Consider the following 22,818-nt stretch of genomic DNA (forward strand, 5'->3'; position numbering starts at 1 on the left):
AGTGATATAAAGAGCATTTAACCTGACTGTTTTGTGTACTGAGGAACAAAGTAATGCAAGAAGTCTAGTTCTCAAACAGTATTCCTAGATTACTATCCCCTCTCTGAAGATAGCACTTCAAACTTTTTGAAGATTCAGCCATGCAGACAATATGTATAAATGGCCTGATGTCATGTCTTAGGAAACAGCCACATTTGGCTTCTCCATGTCAACAAGATTCCCCCCACATGTAACTATATCGATTTGAAGGGCAAAATGTGGAGAAAGTATGTGATATGTGGAATAGACATATTATGATGAATACAAAAAGAAAAGAATACAATGAATTTTCCACACATCAAGTTCCATACCTCAACCAATAACATATGTACAACTGTCTAAAGAAAAACTAGTCTTTCAGAAAAAGGAAATTGAAGCAAATGGATCACACCATTTAAAAGATGAAGTGAATGGTAATTGCTAATTGATGCTGCTATGAGATGATCATCCTTTGAGAAGTGTATGGGGACATCAGCATGAGATCTTGGGAATGTACCTATTCTCATGGTCGGACATCCGGGTATTTTGCGTGTCACGGGGTCATGGATAGCGTTGGAGTGAAAACAAACCATAGTCTATAGTCGCGTGAGCCTGGAGTGGTATTCTGTACGTGTTTTCTGCCGGGGCGCCCCGCGAGCATAGCGCTAGCGCAGGCTGGTACTGCAGCTGTGCGGGCGGCAGGATTAGGCCCTAGGCCTACTCTAAATTAGACGCTACCCTAAGCACTACAGTACTAACGTTAGGCCTAATACTAGACCTACCTGAAGTTTCTATGAGGTACTAAGTAAGCGTAGATATCGGGGTAGGGCCTACTCAAAGAGGTTCTACTGCATATCTGGCCATTTTGTCGGTTCGTTGATCCAGAGTCCTGCCGCGATTTCATACGGGCACAGGTCCAGTCCGGCATGCCTTCCGGCTTGGCAAAATACCGGGACCGATCGATCGACAGGATCCAGATTTTTAGAATATTGCTGGCAAGACATGATGCATGTATCTCATGAATGATGGCACAAATGACAAAATGAATAATGAAAAACAGTCCCCATGTCTGCGTAGAGTTGCACATGAATTATACGCGTCGCACGTGCACAGCATGCAGTATGCGCATTAATATGCAGGCTTAGCGCTTGCAAGCTGTTTGTTTTCACTCCAGTCAACCGGAAGTGACGTGTAGCCGACCACAAGAATACATCATCTCCAAATCAGTATGCATTACATTTGTTACAGATGTTGCTTTAAGGTAACATATAGATTGCTGAGGTAACAATTTACTCATGAGTAATCTCTTAAATTAAAACTCTTATCAACATAATAGAGTTACGGTATGTTAAAGTTATAATAGAATTATTGATTACATTTGCCAAATTCCACAGTTCCTACTTAAACACTTTCCATATTCCAGTCCCTATAGCACATTAGCCACTGATCCAATACATCAATTTCTCTTTTTCATAGTAATTTTCAATACAAACAGTGTATCTAGGACTTGTGCAATAACATTATTACAAAGAAAGTTCAGGCAATCCCTGTAAATTCATGGTTGTATATTCTAAACTACAGTTCATTAAGATGGAAGGGAGTTACCAGAGCTGCTTTGTTAGGTAGAATTGATCTCAACAATAATGATAATTACCAGTCTTCCTGACTCGTGACCCAATTTCACATGTTTCCTATTTGTCTCACAATCACCAATTGACAAGAACCAAGTCCCCTTCAGTCCACTAAATGAACAAAGTACAATTTGAAGACACAGCTTTCATCTGGTTAAGATCAAACAAAGAGTAGGGTTAAAAAAAAATGTCTGGTCACTGAAGAAGACCAGAAAGCAGAGGCATTTATGTTAGAGCAGTTTGACTCCATGTAGATTATCTGATTAGTGGTCGAAGGTAAGTATCTGGTGTTGCTTTAGTCCCACACCTGCTTGTTGCTGTGGAAGAACCTTAACGTGTAGGGGCATATTGAGGCTCTCAATTTGAAGTGTCGCTGCTCTGTTTCTTGTCGCCTAGTGCAGGGTCCTTTTCTACTTTGCTAACCGATTAATGACTGGATTTAAGCCAAACTTTGTCTCCACTCTCCAATGATGCTGATAATGACAGGGGCGGGACTCAGCATTACTGTAACTCACTGAGTCTGTGAGAGAGCTACTGAGGAGCTTATGAAACCAGGACTGGCCCAGTTATGTCAGCTTTCATTTCCCACCATATCTCAAGTGTGTTCATGGTTCCCGCACATTGCCCCCACTGAGTTCTCCACACCTATCTCTCTCTCTTCAATCAGTGTAAATTCCGTGATTTTGCATGCTTGGAATCGATGAGATATTACTTTTTTCCTTTGCTTCCTTTAAGCACTTTTATCAATATTATGCATTCTTTAAGCTGTGCTTCTACTAGACTTCAATAGTGACATTTATGTCGTGAACATGTGCTTTGCAAATAGTGTAGTGTGCAGCATAGAATTATTTGTCTTTACGCCTCTCATTGAAATCTCTTCAGTGAACAACTAGACGCAAACCTAAAACATAAACTATGTAACCTAATGAGCACTATAGCAATTATCATGTCATGCATAGCATACATGTAACTGGATAAATGTATATCATGGCAGATATTTCAGAAATGTACCCTTAATATTTTCTGCTAGTCCAAACATAGTTGGATATCAGAAGGCTTCAATGAAATCTCTGCAAAAATATAATGCACAAACATACACTCACATACACATGCTTCCCTATCAAGAAGTACATTATATTGTATGTAAGCAACAATTTTCTCAGTCATGAATCTGAGTCAGCATACAGTTGTACGTCGGATGGCTGAAGGCAAGTGAAAGTCAGTGAAAAGTCATTTTTCCTGCGCACCTTTTAGACTTATTGTCTATTCACTTCACTGATAAGTGTGATCAAGCTAGTTGAGGGAAACAGAATAAGGAAAAGACTTCACTGTAAGTCACCTATCCAATATCCTCCTTACTACAACTCTGAGAACACTTCATGATAAGAGGCAAACCACAAATTCACTCCTTTTATTTGTCTGACTTGAGGTCCTTTGACATTTACCAGACTCGTTCATCAGCAAATTTCAAGAGTCTCCAACACGTGATGCATGCTTTCCCCAAAACATATAACAGGTGCAGGCTGAGAGGTCTTGATGCTGTGCCCCAAAGGACTACTTCTCACTGAATTTCAGTTTGCCCCTCCCTCTGTATTTCCAAGAAGACATAGGATGGCACATTAAGTAGAAAAACAGGCTTTCTTTGGTTGTATGTGATCCCTCCCCCCCCCCCCCCCCCCCCCCCCACCACCACCGAACAAAAGATTATACCCAATACATCATATCTTATTGAGGGTAATATTTCTGTTCATGCATATTAAAGTTGATTTAGCTTATATGTATTTCTTCCCCCACACTTACAGAATTAAGGGTGAAAAGATAGACTCACGTTGTCATGGATACATTCACATGTGTACAAATGTATGATCTGCACAACATTCTCTTGTTTGTGGCCAAAATACTTAACCTTCAATATTATCATGATGTACAATGCATACTAGAAGTGATAAAACACTGACATTTCTTATGATGTCTTTCTTTCAACAAAAAAAAAGAAAAATGTTTTCCTATTCCTCTTTAGTATATATGTTTATATTCATTTATTTATTTACATTCACATATATTCATATATAATCTTAAACACAGTTATGTCTGGTGGAATATTTGAAGTAAGACATTTTGTTCTTAATGTATGCCTGATGCCTCAGGTTTCAGGAGAGTATGATAATGCGTTATGATTTAGACACTTATCATCACTTGTTTGTACAATATTTACAACTTTATACTCAATGAAGGATTGCTATGTTACCTTGAACTTGGACAAAATCTTTTGTTGTGTATATTTTACTTAACACAATGGGTATACTTTGTAAATTTTATGTAAGCCCCCTTACCCACTCATCTCCCCATCATATCGCAAAAATGAATGTGGGAGTTAGTATTGAGTGAAATGCTTCCTTGATATGGCTTATTCTACACACGTGAGTGATTTTCCACTGCACCTTTTCCCTTCTACACATCCCAAGCAGAGAGCAGTGCAAACTGCAACATTGTGAAAACATTTGTGCATCAGTTTCATCCCCGTGGGCTATTTTTCTTTTTGTGAGCTTGTCTTACGAAGTTCAAGATCCGATGCTACGTCAACAGATGGTGTGAGCTGAATGACTGCAGACGGTAGTGGTGTGCTACCTACACCATGCCAGTGTGCTGGCTTGAAAGGAGTCCAGAGAAAAGCCTGACTAGGATGTTTTTTTCTGGCCCCAGGCACTCCAGTGTGCTCCTACTTTCCCCACTTTTTCCTCACCTTCTTAAAGCACCATTACAGATTTTAATCTCATTTTGAAATGAAAGCTCCTGCCTTGGATGTTCTTATAACCTTCCTAGTGCATATGTGCCACTGCTGCCACTCAATACATGAATATACACCACCTTCTTTTTTGTATGACAATATGTTTATATGAGAGCAGATTGTTGATTTAAACCGAATTCTTAGTGGTAATGTTCTTTGATCATTCATCTTCATGTAAGTTTTCTCAAGCATTTGCTGTGTTTCAAGACAGATAACTCTTGAGATATTGTAGCAGTATCCATGATGATAAAAAATAATAGAAGCTCAGGAAGCTGTTTCTAAGGTAACAACCACTGATCTTTAGTCTAATTTCAAAACTCTTGTTAGTTTGTTTTCACTTCCCATTTGAAAAAACATACAATGTACTTTCTGCTTTCTGCATTCATCACATTTTATTTCTTAACTGATTGTTCCTCTTGTGAGATAATTTTGAGATACATGTACATTTGCAAGACCTTTTTCCAAATGATAACATTCTAATTTGTCTAAATTGCACAATGCCTGTGATCTACTAAATTCTAATGTGTTGCTTCATGGACATCAGATGGGCCAGATGTGAGATTTGATACAGAATGCATATAAATACATTCTTTTTACAAAATTGGATATGTCATTTTGTGAAATATTTGATGCTAGTTACCTGAAGTGAGTGATGAGGACAAGAAGAATTCTTGCTTTAAGTATCAGGTGAAGGTGTTCTACAAGGTCATACACCCATGGTGGAGTAAATTTCCCAGGCTGCGATGACACAGAAAGTGATGGTAGCAAGGGGTGGGGCAGGGAAAGGGGGAAAGGATAAAAGAGAGGTAACATTGAGAGTTAGGGGGGTGCTTTTTAATGGAAGATTTGTGCAAGGTAGTGCCCTGGAAGTTACATAATGTAGCTCTACCATTAAACAAAGATACTCAAAGGAAAAATAACATGGTAAAGTTATTCTTTACTGTCATATCCATTCATCTCAAGTATGTACATGTAGTTTCCAGGACAACTTGGTTTTCATTGCAGAAGGAATGCAAGTCTGTGAGCTTGTAAGATTAACCTGTGTGTATAAATGATATCCTTATCACACTTAATGAGAACATGAGCACTTAAGTAACAACAAGCCCTGCTTTATTTGAGAAAGCCAGGACATTCTTGATAGAGTATTAGATTTGCACTGCGACATATGCCTATCGTACTGAAAACTGTACTTACATTCTTATGAAGTAGATTGCACGCTTTAAGATGATTATTCTTCACTGAATCTTAATTGATCATAAAGATGTCTGATACACTTTTCACTTTATGGACGGCTGTTTTAGTATTCATGATCTTTGTTTTATATCTCATCCATGTGTAGTGTGACTGGATCACATGATAGCACCATTAGGATATGGTGTATGGAAAGCTTTGAGTGTCTTCACATCATTGAACATCACTCTCATGCTGTGACGTGTCTGGATCTACAGAGTGAGGTCATTGTCAGTGGCTCCTTTGACAGGTAAGAGGAAGATTAGTTTGTGTGTGACGCGCATCATCATCTCATCTGGTAATGACTAATACATGCCTTGGGTTGCAGAACTTGATGAAATAAACAGTGTTACCAAATCTAGTATTGGCAATGAAACATTGAGTGTTTTAGTTTAGAGATTTCCACTCACACATAAAATAAAGATTTTGTCTTCAGTGCCATTGCCATAAAATCATATATTCTTTGTGTATGCAGTACCTGCGAGTTTCTTGTTCGAATTGTTCTTGTTTTGTGTGAGCCTGCGCATTATTTTGATTTTGTAATTTTACATTTGTATATTTATGTAGTACTATGCATGTATATTTTTCATTTTTGTAAAATCATTTGTAATTCAGCCTCTGGCTGCGATCAATGATTTGTTGAATAAAGATACCATTAATAATAATAATAATGATAAATTTTTGAGAGATGAAACAGGCGACAAAGATCAGACAGTTTGGTCAAACTTGAGTGTGCATTGTAAAATTAGTGGTATAGAGAAGTAATGTTTACTGATTTATGTCTGCATATTACATAGTTTAAAAGAAAAAACCAAAACAATCTTTATGGTAGCTTAGACTCTGCACAGAGTAAGTTATCATGGTAACAAGACTAGACTAAAATTGACTGCTGCATGATGGAAACAGGTTGTACACTCATCAAATGACAGTGAATATTCGTAAGTAATATCAGGAGCTGAAATAGGATGCAAGTCTAGTAGAGACTTACAGTGTGATACAATGGACTATCTGCTTAGTAAATAGTATAAAAGTATTTGATGCTGATGTAATTGATACTCAGGCAACTTTTTGTAAAAGGTGCAAACCCTAATTACATATCTCTTACTGCTATCAACTCATAAATGCTTAAAGTCAGATTAAAAAAAAAAAATCATGATTGACCCAAAGGAACTTTGTGACCATGATCAGACAAAGGTACAATGTGTGTACCATAAGAAAAGGAATATTTGCGTACAGTCAGTCAGAAATAAGTAGTTGTGTGCAGCGGGAAAAAGATCATGTGTTGTGTCAAAAGGAGATATGATTGATGATGTCAGAGTCCATGATGGAGACTGACATGTGTTATGTATTAATGACATCCTTCTACCCTCCCTCTCATTCTTGCTCTCTTTCTTTGGCAGCTGATGAAAAGAACAAAAAACAAATCATTGCTAAAGTCATGTCAATAGTTAGTACACTGCAGCAAACTTGTACAACAATGATCACACAGATACCCGCACATCAGAATTTACAGGATAGAGACCAATATATTGAGAGTATTTCATTTGAATGTACAAAAGTTTCTCTTTTTGTATGTTGTCTGATTTTATCCGCCAATCTCTCCTAATAATCATGCAACATCAAAAATTTCCAATGTTTTGTTTAAAAAATGATGATATTATGTTTAATCATGACTTTTTTCAAGTTCAAGGCAATGTAAGTAGAACATTAAAAAAAAAAAATGTCAGCCATTTCATTCAAAACAAATGGCAGGTTAAAACATGTACATGAGATACAAAATAATGTCGAAATTCACATCACAAACACAACACAAAATACATGTATCATATCACACACAAATTGTCAACTATTAATCAATTCATCCATATCTATTTCCTCTCTCAAGATATGCAAAATTGTACCTGAATATAATTCTTTTTGGGCTAGTTGGGCTAACTCAGATATTTTGGAGTAGCCAATTGTTCTTGTTTGTTACATTGTGTTTGTTTTACTTTAAGACTGATGTAGTCAAAATTAAAGTTCATGTATGCACAACTTAGAGTCCCAAGTCACTTCATATAAATTCCCAATGCCCCCAAAGCTTAGCTTACGTCACAAAAGGGGCTGCTTGCATGTGGTTTATATCAATTTACAAAGAGCATTCTGTGAGTTTTGTGAATAATGTATTGAACTAATGAATAACTTTCTAACTACATTGAATATGAAGTCACCCATGACGGATGCATGTGTCAACAGCCAATATAAATTTGAAAGTGCAATATTTATGGTGGTTTTTTTTATGAGACAAACTTCATCTGGTTTTATTTTAGACTTGTGAGTGACATCTGCTGATATGCATCATAAGTAGGAGAAGATTTTGACAAAAATATTTTCTGTCACTTATCAGAAATGATTCACACGAAGTAATGGTATGTGTTTTCAGAGTGTGACAGTAGTAGATGAAATCTTCAGACCATTGGCTTTGAGCAGATTATATTTTTCCTTTGTTTTCCTCAGCCAATTTCCTTCCAAGCAATATAGAATTAAAGACAATCATTCATAAATAGAACCAGCTGTCTCGCCCGTGAGGCCAGTAGGCTTGGAATTGAGGGACTTACGTACATGTTGGTAATTTGTGTTGAGGAGTTATCTGCATGAAGGAGTTATCTGTATGGAGGAGTTTAATAGCGGGAGGAGAAAGAAGTAAGAAGGAGGTCAGTGGAAGTGACTGAACATTCCTTCCTCCACCCTTCACTCTTTATTATCATCATGAGAAGGCAGAATGAGTAGAGAGGGATTCCAAAGACCAGAGTCCAAAGTCACTTCACACTGAATCCCTGCAGTGGTTGGTCTATCAAGTTGTGGTCAGAATCCCTCAGGGTGTTATCCACGTCATCTTCCATCAGCTTTAGTCAGCTAAAGACATGCTGTCAGTTTTCAAGGAAGTTTGATTAATATGTAAGGTACATTTTGTTTGGACATTAGTCTGTATTATGAAATGAGCCATTTTTTGTGATTTTCAAGATTTTATCAACATTATGGCTATTTATTCTTTGCATGATTATTACAAAATATTTTGAAGTAGTGTTTGATATTTCTTTGAATTTAAAAATGTAAGCGGGTGTTTACCATTGAAATCTCTTTTTAAGAGATATTGTGTGCATCCCATAAATGGTGTGTGTGTATTTGTGTGTGTAAGTTAGTCTTTTATTTATTACATGCTTGTTTATGCTCTGAAAGAGCCAGAGTGACTGTAGTTGCTATCTATGGAAAAATTGATGCACAAACTAAACTACCAGGGTATGAAAGTTTGGTTGAGAGCCAAGCATAGGAAGGAAGGCAGGGAGAAGTGAATCTTGATGCTGGGTAGAAAAGAGTAAGAGACAGTAACAGACAGTGTTGATAGAGTCCAGAGGTTTCAGAGATAGGATGGGAAGTAGAGAGCAGTTCCTGCCTGCTAGGCTATGGGCCCCTCATGGCATAGAATTGATGGTGCAATGACCCAAGACAGGAGGTGTAAATGCACTCATGAAGGGTTATTTAGCTCACCCCTTAGTCCACATTGGTCAACTTCAGACTTGCTCATCTCACTAGTCTCCTTTTACTGCAAGCAAGAAAGGTTCATACTAAAATGTGGACTTTTTTATTGCATTCTACATTAACTACAACTTGCAGTTCATTTACTAGCAACATGCAGATTTTTCAATTATTTTGATGAGATAACTCTGAATAATACAGTTGTAGCTTTTATATTTTTGCCTCTGTCAAGGAAGGAGCTAAATATTTTTGTCAGCATTGGATTGTCTGTTTGCAAATAACTCAAAAAGTTTAGAACCGACATAGATAAAACTTACAGGAAAAGTTGATAATGACACAAGGAACAGATTTAAAAGTTTTGGTAGTGATCGAGGGATTTTAATGAATTTTTAGCAGATTTTTGATATTTTGGCAAATAATGTCAATGAACTTTGTAGTTCAAGCTGTGTGCATTTGAAGTTAGCATACGCATACTAAAGCGTGTGCTCTGCTCGAGGAGTCATGCAGTAGGAAGCTGATGAGGTAGACACTTCTTAGTTTTTTCTCTCTTTCTTTTTTAGCTATCATTGGGAAGTTGGGTGATTTGCAGCGTGCGTGTCATATGGGTGGATATAAGCTGCTTGGCAGAGGTCTTTTCTAGTTACCAGTGATATACCAAGGCCAAATGACTTTAATAAGTTTAAATGAAAACAAAGACAATGTTGATCCTCCATGGGACATACATGAGACTAGCTACGTCTATTCCTTGCTAATGGCTGTACCACAACACCATTGCTACCATACTGGTCACATGAGGCTTGAATGTTGCCTGTGTGTTGACAAGTCACGTGGTTGGAGTTGGCAGCTGATGCATTGAATCTTCACCAAGTATTGCATACAATAGAGACAGTATTGCTCCAGCCACTGTTATTGTGGTTTGCTTCATGTGGTCTCAGTTGCTGTGTGATTGTGGTTATACTTTGGTTGTCTGTGGTTGCTGTGTCTACAAACTCTTTCCAAATCAGGATGCAACCAATTTGGGCTGTCAGGCCTTACTGGGTTGGTCCGTCCAAGATACATGGACTTGTTTGTCAATTTACACACCTAATATAGTCTGAAGTAGTTGAAATGGATCACACGTCACATCGGAAGTTATGTTTGTATGTTCCCTTTCCAGGAAGTTAGTCAGGAAAGCAGAATTGTGCTCCTGGTATGGAGAATGCATGGCTGAGATCAGTCACACCCTGGACGTAGAATATTGGATAAAATGAGAAGGGTGGAAACAGGAAACTATGACAGTGGAATATATTCCATTTGGAAATCTGATGTCATCCAAACAAAAACTAATATGGACAACAACAACAACAACAACAAATAAATAAAAGTAATTTCTCAGAATTTTCTTATTGCCTGAAACTTGAAAGAGAGAAGTTGCAAATATGTCAACACATTGTCGCGCAAAATGCAATCCTACACCCTCTAGAATAGTTATGTTATGAAGTATTATATCAGAAGATATTTGCGAAAGTAAACACAAGATTCTTTTATACTATAATTCATCATATTGACAGGTCAACTTGCAGTAGAGCCAGTTGATGATACAAAATTGACCATAGCTAAAGGCAGTATGCATCAAAATGAAGTACCAATGCAAACATTGTTTTATGTGACTTGTGATGACATATATATCTGTTCATAAAAGAGGATATATAGAGTAAAACACCCCGTCTGCGGCAGGCTTTGTACAGGATGTCTATTTGCGGCAAGGGCCATTTCATTCATTGATGAAAAGGCCAAATCAGGTGTCACTTCCCATAATACATGCGAGTAACTCCTGCTTGTGTTCTGAAGTGGGACTAAGCACACATGATGTTCATTAGCTGTTTCATTGATGAATAAAAGTGCCCCTGCCAGAAATAGGCACCCTGCCGCATATTGGGTATTTTACTCTACATGTAGCAATAATTTAGTTGTCCTGAAGCCATTTTCTTTTGTCTTCACTCATGTTAACTCGCTGAGGACAAACTGATTTTGCTATAACATGCATTTCCTTTTAGATACCTGCCCAAGTATACTCGGTACTTGTCTTCAACGGGTAAACACTCATTATCAAGTTTTCTTTCATGTTTGCCCGGTATTGCTGTATGTCATCAGGTGGTACCAAAAAATATCAGCTTAATCTTAATCTTAAAGAGGGTGTGTGCCTCGAGCAAGTAGTCTGCGGTGTGACATGTAGCAAGTCAACCTCTTTCTTCACAGGGCTTTGAGATAAGCTAATAAAATCTACCTAAATAAGGGACTCAGACATAGAAGAAAAGTGAAATGCTTACAATGTGGTAGAGTGCTCTCATAAGTGTATTCATACTTCATTATTTTACCTGTGTGATCACGCGCTTGGCTTCCTGTATGAGGATTATTACCCAGTATTTTTTGCCTTGAAAAGGCTCAATGACAAGATTGCCGCACTATGAACTCTGTGCCAGGTTTTAGAATAGAATGATGATATGCTGTTCTCAGAAGTTGTAAATACGTGTATGAATGACTCAGAAGCCCGTACCTTTTAGGTGGCTGTCGCTGTTCTTTTAGAAAGGTGTGGTTGAACTTCAGTCAGGTTACCATGCCCACAAATACCAGGTGAAGTTCAGACATAATGCTGTTTCCTCGTCTTGGTGAATGAACGCACAAGAATGCTAATCTGGAGGTCATACAGTACATCAGGCAGTGCAGTCAGCAATCAATTAGTTCCTGTAGGTAGCAAACACCAATCTCACTCATTCTAATGTTTAACAGTACGTGATGGCAACTAGGAACTCTTCATTTGCTGTAGATATAAGGCGTAGCATATATATTGCATCTTTTTATCATCACACATTTCAAGTAACAAGTACAAACTTATAATTAATGATGTGCTCAAAGGAGTAGTAAATAAAAGGAATATAAAGGTGCCATGAACCTAGTAATGTGCAATGCCTGTATTGGGAAACAAGCGAAAATTTAGTGTAGATTTTGGTTAGTCCTTCATAGTACAGACCTGTACATCACTGGCCAAACTGGAGTCAATTTTTCGTTTAAAAAACAAAACAAAACCAAACAAAAAACTGCTTTGTCTGACTCTGTTGTATTCATGTATTTCTAGAGTCTCATCTTAATTTGTGAGACAGTAGTGCAGAAGTTCATTTATTGTCACTGGAATATGTGCATATTTCTTGTAAACACTCCTAACCTTTGATGGTGTCTGCTTATAAAACATTCAAGGGCAAGTGGATAGTTTTTCACTGACTGCACCAGACTCTGGGTTTAGAAAGGTTTAGGTGAATCTCTTCTTTTCTCCCTGTTTTGAATTTTGAGATCCAAAATATTGTGTTTAAAATCTCAAATACAATCACACGTGAAAATTTTGATTAATGAGAGATGTAAGAGTGTGTCAGGGGCTAATAAGAATGAAGGATATTGTTAATTGAAAGAGGCACAATCCCAAGACATGGCAGAAGCAGGTAATAAGAGGTCTGGACTTAGAAAGCAGCAATATGTCTGCCTCAAAGGGCCTAAAATGTTGATAGTCTGTCTCTCAAATAGCACTATGTTTCAACAACAACAACAACAAAAAAGACCCAATCACAACCTTAATATTATGAATACAGGTTGAATGAAGGTATTTTGCCAACCAGTTCTGTCATCATTCTCTTCCAATGCTTACTAAGGTAAGAATAATCCTTCTCTGTCTCCAAGAGACACAGAGTGTGAGGAGCTACCTGTGTACACCAATCCAAGCCATGTTAAGGCAGCAACCAATGGAAGGATAGGTTATATAGATAAGACTCATCACACGAGGAAGACAACCTAAAAAGATGGAAATTTGACCAAATGTGGCTATATATAGTGTACAATATGATGGATGGCAAACAACAGGATCCTCTCAGGAAGTTGTCATTTTTTATTTTTTATTTTTTGCCAGTTTGTATGAGCCACTAATCTGTGAAGAATTCCCTTATTCTGTCTTGGCTGGGTGTCTCATCCATTCATGTAGAGAAGCAGCCAAATTAGATTAACCATCTATAAAGCCCTGTAAAACCAGGCCTAAAGGGAGGTTGGCAACTTGAATTAAACTTACCTCTTTTAATAGATGGTATGTTGGCTTCACTATTCATCTCATAATGCTGAGTCAAAGGATGCAAATTTAGACTCAAAATACACTGTTTTAACCAGTCATGGTACAATACAATACATCTGTAATCAAATTATTTTTTTATCAAATTTGTATAATTCTAAATCATTAGATATTATCCCTGTGTTATTAAGCATAACATCAGGAAATATGATGTTTGAAGTGGCCTTTATAATTATGTATGCTTGACTGAAAAAAAAAAGAATGATTTTGCGACATTAATGTTGTTTTAGTCCTTGTCTTATATCCATTCAAAGTATAGCAACAAAAGAAGGCATAGACTTCATTTCCAATGTATAATGGATCTGATACAGAGAGACAAATTGCAGTATAAAGATAGCAAAAGAAAGTTTCCATTTTTTCATTAATTTTTCCTATATATCATATTCAATACATTCAGTAGAAAAGTTGTCATGTGATTGTATATCCATGTTTACAAGGTACCAATTGGTGTTCAAATAGTTGAACATTTTGGATTTTACCCTAGTATTGATGATACAATATGGTTTAAGTTTTCTCATCTGTACGGGTTAGCATCTTTGAGTCAATTACATCATATCTACTGTAGATCAGCACTACTTCCTGCTAGTTTGCTTATTCACGGGCAACGTTGAGGAAATTGTCAAAAAGTCTGTCTGCAGAAGAATATTATCCCTTTACCAACACAATGAGCCATTCAGATACAGACTTATCCAGCAAATAAATACATTCTGATGTTTGAAATATGCTGAAGCCTTTCATGATATTCCATTATGTGTCAGTAGCACTTTTTGTTACGGCGTTTATCCTTAACATCCTCTCAGTTTGACGTGCCTCCAAGTTGAAGAACATAGGCCCTTAGCTTTACGCAATGCCAGCTGCCCCCTAGAGAGCTGACATATTTCAACTATACAGGTCTTGCCTTCAGACATTGTTCCTGTGCTGAAGACAAAGGCCAGTAAATGTTCACATGTTTTCACACGTAGCCTTCGTGTAATTAGAAGCAAGCACGTTGCTAAGGTCCGGTAACTCTGAAACATGAGTCTGCCTGTCTTTTTATCACCCCTCTGGGTGTCCTGTCAAAAGTGCACTCAAATATTGCTCATTTCCACCAATCAAAATTATTACTGCCACAAAAATTAAACAAATTCTTGAAAACAAGGAGGAATTTCACACCCGAGTTCAGCCCTAGTTATGATTAGTGAGGCTCCTGACAGCTGAGAGAAGAGGGGCAAATCTCATTCCAATTCAAGGAACAAAATTATAAATTGTAATGATAGTTTGTCTCCAGGGCTGTTGGCCAAAATGGCTCCCCTGGGTGTCTCCTGTGGTTGTGTAGTCCCAGCCATTGAAGTTCAAGGCAGGAAGAGAGTGCTTAAAACCCAGGTACTGAAGGGAAGCATAACACTCTGTTTTGTTGGCCCACTGGAAAAGAGGATGACTAGAATTAAGGTTATAGGAGGAAGCTGGACTAGATTAAAATATCAACCTCTTGATGTTAGCCAGGGGCATCATTTGTGCCTTGGGAAGTGTAGTGGTCAGTTAGTGACAAAAACTCAATTTAACCTCCTTTCCTGTGAATAGTTTATTCTGCTTTTGAGGTGCCTGCAAAAAGAAGTGACCTTTCATCTAGGAGTAACTCCCATGTCATTCCTTTTTTTCTGACTACTTCTCTGTGCGATGCTTACTGTAAAGCGAGGAATTTTCCCGTGCATTTTAATTTCGCAAATTTCGCGAGCACCAAGATTCGCGAAATTAAAATGCACGCGAAAATTCTTTTCTACGCTATATGCATTGAATGCCAGTGGCAGTTCGCGAAAATTTCATGCCGCAAAAAAGGCCGTCGGTTCCAATTCGCGAAAAATTCACGCCGCGAATATATCATGTTTTACAGTATTTTGACATTGCAGTTTGTTCTATACATGTTTGTTTTTGTTTTTTTTTTTAAGGCTGATCCAGGTGTGTATTAAGTGAAGCTGTATGCAAGTCATGCAGATTTCAGGTTGAAATTATATAGTGGACACCCTATAATTAGGAAACAATTTACCAAGAACATCGCTTAAGTTCAACAAAATTTAACATAAACTGTTTTTTACTGCTTTATCAGGATTACAGACAACTTTATCAGGACATATCTTGGCTGTAACAAGTCCATTGTCCATCATTCATGTCTGAAAAATTGTAGCTGTATTAGAAATGATGAAAAAGAATACCAGTATGAAGAAAATGTGTTTTCCACTATTTGTCTTAATGTACGTGTCGTTCACTCAAATGATGTAACGAAAACGCATTGAAGTTATTGCTGCCTATCTCTTGGCATTAATTAGAGGGTCAGAGGTATCGTTACTTGATAAGTACTAGTACTGTGAATTCTGACATAGGTTATTTTGCAGATCAAATGAATGAAGCTTGTGTCCATGATGCAATTGCCCAAACTATGAGTGTAGTATGTCATTATTTTTCATCACCTTTTTTGTTTCTGAGTGTCCTTGCGTGTGTGTACTTGTTACCATTGATATCTCTGAGTTTAATAGCTGTACATGGTTTGGTGTAATGCCCACATGGCCATGCCCAAATGGGGGAGGGGGGTACAAACTTGTCTCCTGACCCTTCCAATTCAGCAGTTTAAAGAAGAGGTCTATCGATCATTCAATGACTGTGAGCTCATTCTTAGTACTGAAAATGGTTGAAAGCACAAAAGATAATTACTGGACTGGGGATGTCAAATCATTTTGCATTTATATCATTGTCGTAACAACTGTGTTTAAATATACTGGACAAGAGTTCACTGTAATCAAAATAAACAATCGGTCTGGAACCAAAGCAAATCAGCTGATATTCAGACTAAGATATGAGTAATTTAAAATTCAAAAATATCAATGTCAGTCAATACTGACTTTTGTTTAGGGCCTGAGAATAATGAGGTACCTGTAATGCAATGAACATTCAGTTACTGTCATGTTCCAAGTCACAGCACTCCCTTTTGCTGCAGATGAAGTTGTCTGTAAGTTAGTGAAAAGTTTGCTCAAGAGCTTCACAGCATACTACGTAAAGAATACAATCTGATGGAATGGCTGTAGAAAAAGCTTCTAAAGTTGTACCTTTCCATACAACAACAACAACAACAGCAACAACAACAACAGCAACAAAAACAACAAAATGTCCCAATGTGTTTGCTCCCCCTCCCCTTTGAAAAACCTTGACCACCAAAGTTTAAATTTGATTACTGTAGAAATTGATACAGTATGTTTGCATCAACACTGCTTAATTCTGTAAGGCAAAACAAGTGATAATTAGTATAGAATTTCAGTACTGCTTTGTGCACGTAACTCTTGAGAGTTGTCCAAATTCCAGCACTGCACTCTAAGCGCTGTATGAGAGTGGCTGTAGATCTAACAGCATCTCACTTGAAAACCACCAATTTATCACACCCACATTAAAATTCATCACAACAACTAGCTTTAGATTTGCTGAACCTCAAATTATGACTTCCTGTATTAATAAGAGGATGAGAGAACTGTCTCCAGGTCCCCAGGAGACGAGGGGCAGTGTAGGATGATATCACATGTCTGATGATCAAGTCTTGCTCTATCATGTCTGATGAATACTCCCTCCCTCGGTCTCTAACACACACATACCTTTACTGTCAAGCAAGATATTTTCGCAGCATGAAATTTTGGCGAATTGGAGCCAACGGCATTTTTTTAGGCACAAAATTTTCACAAATTGCTACTGGTATTTAGTGCATCCATGTAGACAAGAACTTTTGCGTGCATTTTAATTTCGTGAATCTTGGCTCTTGTGAAATCATGGGAATTAAAATGCACACAAACATTTCTGGTTTCACAGTATCACCTCGACTGATGTACATCTTGGCTTTCCATGTAGTTTAGTGTCAAGGAGTCACACAGGTATGTTTGGAGTATGGGTGGAGTAATAAAAAAACTTATAGTTTGAAAAATTCCGTTCATTCATTGCACTGCTGAATGAATAGATGTATAAAACTGGTATCTTATGCAAACAAATCTTCTCTTGGTTTGCTTGCTTACTTGTCTTTTCTGTAACATGCACATTTCCCATAGTTCTGTCTTCTACTAGCCCTGTGCACAGTATACCTCTCTCTCATCTTAGCTCCCTCATCATTTCTCTCTGTCCTTTGATTTGGTTTGTTGTTGTTTTTTCATCACAGATGGTTAAATCACTAAAATCAAAATGTAATGCATGGAATGCATACATAAAAAGATTCATGATAACTTTCATTTGTTTTCATGTTTCTGCGATTGTCAGAAGAATAACTGAATGTGTCTTGGAGAGATTTACTGGTCCTGTGGGAATGAGTTTTGTGCCTGGGAGATGGCAGTGACATGTTTGGCAATGCTGCTTGACTGGCTAATTTTCTACTGCTGATTGGTCAGGAACTGGGAATAACAGTTGTGTCAATTTGGGGGAGCCATGATAAATATCATAATTATAGTTGTCCCATTTGAGCTTGGTGAGAGCCCTGCCCTATCCCATGGGAAGCATTTATCATCCCTCCATGTGACAGCCGTACTGGCTTGATGCAGAGTCTGTACAGAAAGCATGCAGTGAACACCAAGTAGTTGCTGAATGAATTAAATAACTGGTGGAAATACAGTCTCACATTTAATGTTGGTGTGTCAGTTCAGATTTTTCCAGCTTGTCGAAAGAGTTTATAAACTTGGTGATAACTTTTCATGAAAACCGATTGTAGTATCAGAGACTTTACCCTGCAGTCAGTAAGTTTGGGATTATAACTGGGATTACAACTTGTGATTCTCTCTCTACATTTCATTTGTTTTGAAAGCACAAGTACACACCCTCCCCTTGCAGGTTGCAAACATGTCAAAACCCATCAAGTCATATCATTTTTTTCCTGGCGAAGTTTGAAGTCTGCTCTCTTGACCTATGTCTCAGGAATGTCATACAACCAAAATGTTGCAGTGGACTCTGTTAGGTCCTGTCCTTTGTATGAGGATTCACAATTTGCATTTTTACTTTTTTTTTCTTCTTAGTTTGAAGTACTTGCTGGTGAAAAAGAAAAGTATGTAGGTTTGTTGAAAGATGAAGGGAATCAGTACCTAGGACAGGATATATTCTCCTTTTCTCAAAATCTACCACCTTCTGAAACGCTATCAAACAGAAATTGTTTCATCTCTATACTAGCGCATGTGCTATCATTGATGTGGTATAGTTTTTGTTTGTTTGTTTGTTTGTTTATTTGTTTGTTTGTTTGTTTGTTTGTTTAAGAATAGGGCTGAGGATTCCAGTTTTTAAGGTATAGGGCCTACATATCTCTGTATGGATTTAGGTCATGAATTTGCATAATGGTAAATCTGGTAGCTATGCCTCCTCCACTATCTACAAATGACTCAAGTTATGGAGATTTGTTAAAGATTTGGTAAAAGCCCCTTGCACTGACTAATGGGTTGAGAACTGGTGATAACTGGAATAACAGAGGGACTGCTTGATTATAGGCAGCCATGTGATCCTCTTTCATAAGTCACCAGCTTTAGGATCCATCAGTCCCTAGCTGCCCCACTGGTAGTTTGGTTTGAATTTATAACATACTTTAAAACGAATTCTATAATGGAATTAAGAATGATCAGTTTCTTCTGTTAGAAAGAAGCACATTTTTCTCTTTGTGGTTATGCGATTGTATCCAACCCCATTCATGTTGCCTACTTAACGGCATGTTTAAATGTGCCTTCCTGTACTATTCCCCTTATTTCTGATATCTCTGAAGAAAATACCACTTCACACAAATTGAGATTTGTCAAAATATGCCTTAAAGCATTGAGCAGGTTATTTCATTTGTCAAAATCAGGTAAAATTTCCTCGTGATTCAGACCTGAAAATTGGCAAAACTGTTGATATAATCAAACAGAGCTGTTTTACTTAGTCCTTTTCCATCATTTTTAGAATGGCAACTTATTAAAACAGACATTCCATGTCTGTACATCTCTGCTTTTGTCACAAATGTGCAATTTAAGGAAAAAATAGATTTGGAAGAAGAAAATTATATTTTAGACATCATGATTATAAAAGTCTGACGGTGGTCCTTCAAGTTGATGGTTTTAGGTCTTTTAGTCTTATTTAGTTTTATCTTTTTAATCACTGGCAAACACGTTTGGCTAGATGTTTACAGAGAGTGGAATATTCAATTCATTTATTTTCATTTCAAATCACACAAAAAACAATATTAAACATCCTGTGTTACAAGATAAAACATACAAACAATCACACATAAAAAACACAACAACAACAAGATTACAGTCATAGATTTTTACAGGTTACAACGGGCAAAAAGTAAAATGGAATCTCAATACATAGAGTGAAATTTTGGATTGTGATTCTGTAAAAATGATGAAATTGTAATGTAGCATCATATCAAAGCAAGGAAATATGGTATCAGTCACTGTTGGTAGATATTTTCTGACTGTTCAATATCTTCTTACAGTATCAGGTCTAGAGATCATTCTGAATTGATGCTGTAACAATCTTGTCTCCTTGGAAACAGCTTGTATCATGATAGACTCTCCATTGTGTCACCAGACATCTTATTTCCCAGACATGCTTTGAAAATATCAGAGTGGCTTTCACTCTCAAAGATTACCTTTCCTTCCTTCCTCTGGTGCTTGAAGTCATTCTTGAATTTATGGCAATAGCATCCATCCAAGTTTCTTGTTCTCATTTTGTCTTTTGTGGGTTCCTACCCTAGAGGAAGTAGCAACAGGTGCATCCATGGTCTAGGTCAAAGGTCATATGGCAGTGTCGTTACTTAACCAATTGAGGTCTCATAAGGACAAGGGCAAAGGAAAATGACACTAGATTTATAACTGTGTTGCATGATGCAAATCCCGTTTTCATTTTCACTCATTTTTTTTTTCTCTTTACCTACAGGACAATAAAGCTTACAGATGTGAAGACAGGAGCATGCCTGCACTCCATGAGACATGAGACACAAGATCGCATCACTACCATTCATGTAAGTTTATCTACAATACACATAAGAATGAGCTCCTATCTGTATTCGTACCTAGCCAAAAATAAATTGTGACAACACAATGAATTTTTATTGAAAGACAGTATCATTTTTTGTATAGTCTATTTTCAGCCAAGATACTTTGGAATATTAATCAAAAATCATTTTTCATAATGCAGATATGATTTTCACTCTTATCTTACTTGAAATGAATGCTCTGTGTGTTCAGTACCAAAATCTTCAAACACTTGATTCACATCCACAGAATTTCTACTTGATTTTCACCCAATGTAGTTCCCTCAAAGCTGTGTTAGATATGGATAGAGTATGTGTTTCACATGGTTTCTTCAGTAGTTTGAGTTAAAGGACAAGTTCACCTTCATAGACATGTAGGTTGAGTGAATGCAGCAATATTAGTAGAACACATCAGTGAGAGTTTGAGCAAAATCGGACAATCCGTTAAAAAGTTATGAATTTTTGAAGTTTCTGCTCAGTCACGGCTGGATGAAAAGACTACTATAGCTTGTGATGTCACATGAGTACAACGATATAAAGAAAGAACAAAGAAAATTCAACATATTTCCATTTTTCTCGCGTAACAAAAGAACACTCGACTTCTCTCTTTCAGAAGGCAGGGGGAATAGTATTACACTTAACATACGTCAGTAGCAAGTCGAAGAAATGTGCACTTTATTCAAATAGTTAAGTTTTGTGAAATTTTCTTTTTATTTTCCTTATATAGTTGTACGCATGTGACATCATACACTGTAGTAGTCTTCTCTTCCAGCGGTGACTGTGCAGATACTTAAAATATTTGTAACTTTTGAACGGATTGTCCAATTTTCCTCAAACTTTCACTGATGTGTTCTACTAATATTGCTGCATTCTCTCAATCCTTATGTACACTTGTATATGAAGGTGGACTTGTCCTTTAAATAGTTTTAGCCAGATTAAGCTGTAATTGTAAAGTATTTTTGCATTCCATGGCTTAAAGTTACCTTTAAAGGCATTTTGCAGACATATTAATGGGCTGTAGGCTGCATTGTTGAAGTCAAATTCTGAGCCTTGGCCTTTTGGTTAGTCCCATAATACTCCCAGTGTTAATAAGGCATTAGTTTTATTACACAGCATCAGAGGTAGGGTCAACAGAAGAAATGAAATCACACCACAGGGAACTGCACTGTACTTTCTGCAGGAATTTATATTATACCCATGATTCTCTGTAATAGTGATGTCTGGTGGTCTCTACCTAGCTCTAGAGCCAGCGATCAAAATCTCCATTTTTAGAATTATTGCTCCTTTTTTTTATGCCTCTACCACAAAGTGCCAACAGAGACATATTTTTGGGTTATCTGTCCATCTGTAATTGATTTTGTGGACAACATAACTTAAAGGACAAGTTCACCTTCATAAACATAAGGATTGAGAGAATGTAGCAATATTAGTAGAACACATCAGTGAAAGTTTGAGGAAAATCAGACAATCCGTTCAAAAGTTATGAATTTTTGAAGTTTTTGTGCAGTAACCGCTGGATGAGAAGACTACTGCAGTGTATGTATAACTTAGATGTCACATGCGTACAACAATATAAGGAAAATATAAAGAGAATTTCACAAAATTCCATCTTTTGAAAAAAGTACACATTCCCCCGACTCGTTACCGACAAATGTTATGGGTAATATTATTCCCCCCGCCTTTAGAAAGAGGCAAGTCAAGTGCTCTTTTATTATGCGAAAAAAGTGAAAATATGTTGAATTTTCTTTTACATTTTCTTTATACTGTTGTACGCATATGACTCACAAGCTGTAGTAGTCTCCTCATCCAGCGGTTCCAACACAAAAATTTTAAAAATTCATAACTTTTGCATCGATTGTCCAATTTTCCTCAAACTTTCACTGATGTGTTCTACTATTATTGTTGCATTCTCTCAATCCTTATGTTTATGAAGGTGAACTTGTCCTTTAACTACAGTTTGAAGTCTTCAAATGAAACTTAGCATTAATGTATGCGTGGACGAAGCTGTGCCTTTCAACTTGTAGGCGCACATGCTCATGGTCAAGTGCTAAAATTTAACCATTTCCCCCCTATATCTCTGCAATGCCTCAATGTATTTTCATGAAAATAAGTGTATACTTGTATTGCCAGATTAGGCTTTTCTAGGGAAAGTTTTGGGCTATAAGGTCAAGGGCCCAGTGAAAAATGCTGAATGTTACTTTTTTCCTTGATATATTGGAAATGGAGCAAGGTACATACAGTATCATCATGGAACTTAGTACTTGCCTGAAAATTGATTATCTGTGGAAGATTTGAGTGATTAGGTCAAAGGTCAAGGATTAAAGGTCGAGTTAAAATGATGAAATTACACTTTTTATGCTGAAATAATACTATTTTCCTCATATTTTGGAAATGAGTGAATGTATACACTTATGGTATAATTGCACTTGGTAGGTCTATGTGCATAGTTTGTCATACAGTGATTATGTGGGAAAACTTTTGAAACATGGGGTCA

The 22,818-nt window shown here is 37.1% G+C and overlaps 1 protein-coding gene across 1 annotated transcript in view; it reads left to right on the forward strand.

The window, feature by feature from the left end:
• Window positions 1-22,818, forward strand: part of LOC139718032 (uncharacterized) — a 92,946-nt gene that overhangs the window by 59,112 nt on the left and 11,016 nt on the right. The window contains exons 15-16 of the mRNA XM_071629522.1: window positions 5,777-5,917; window positions 20,228-20,312. Of these exons, the coding sequence (XP_071485623.1) occupies window positions 5,777-5,917; window positions 20,228-20,312 (226 nt within the window). The remainder of the gene's footprint in view (window positions 1-5,776; window positions 5,918-20,227; window positions 20,313-22,818) is intronic.

This window comes from Diadema antillarum, unplaced genomic scaffold, assembly GCF_040938485.1.
Source record: "Diadema antillarum isolate AM-2024a unplaced genomic scaffold, OU_Dant_1.0 scf00000087, whole genome shotgun sequence".
Classification (NCBI taxonomy): domain Eukaryota; kingdom Metazoa; phylum Echinodermata; class Echinoidea; order Diadematoida; family Diadematidae; genus Diadema; species Diadema antillarum.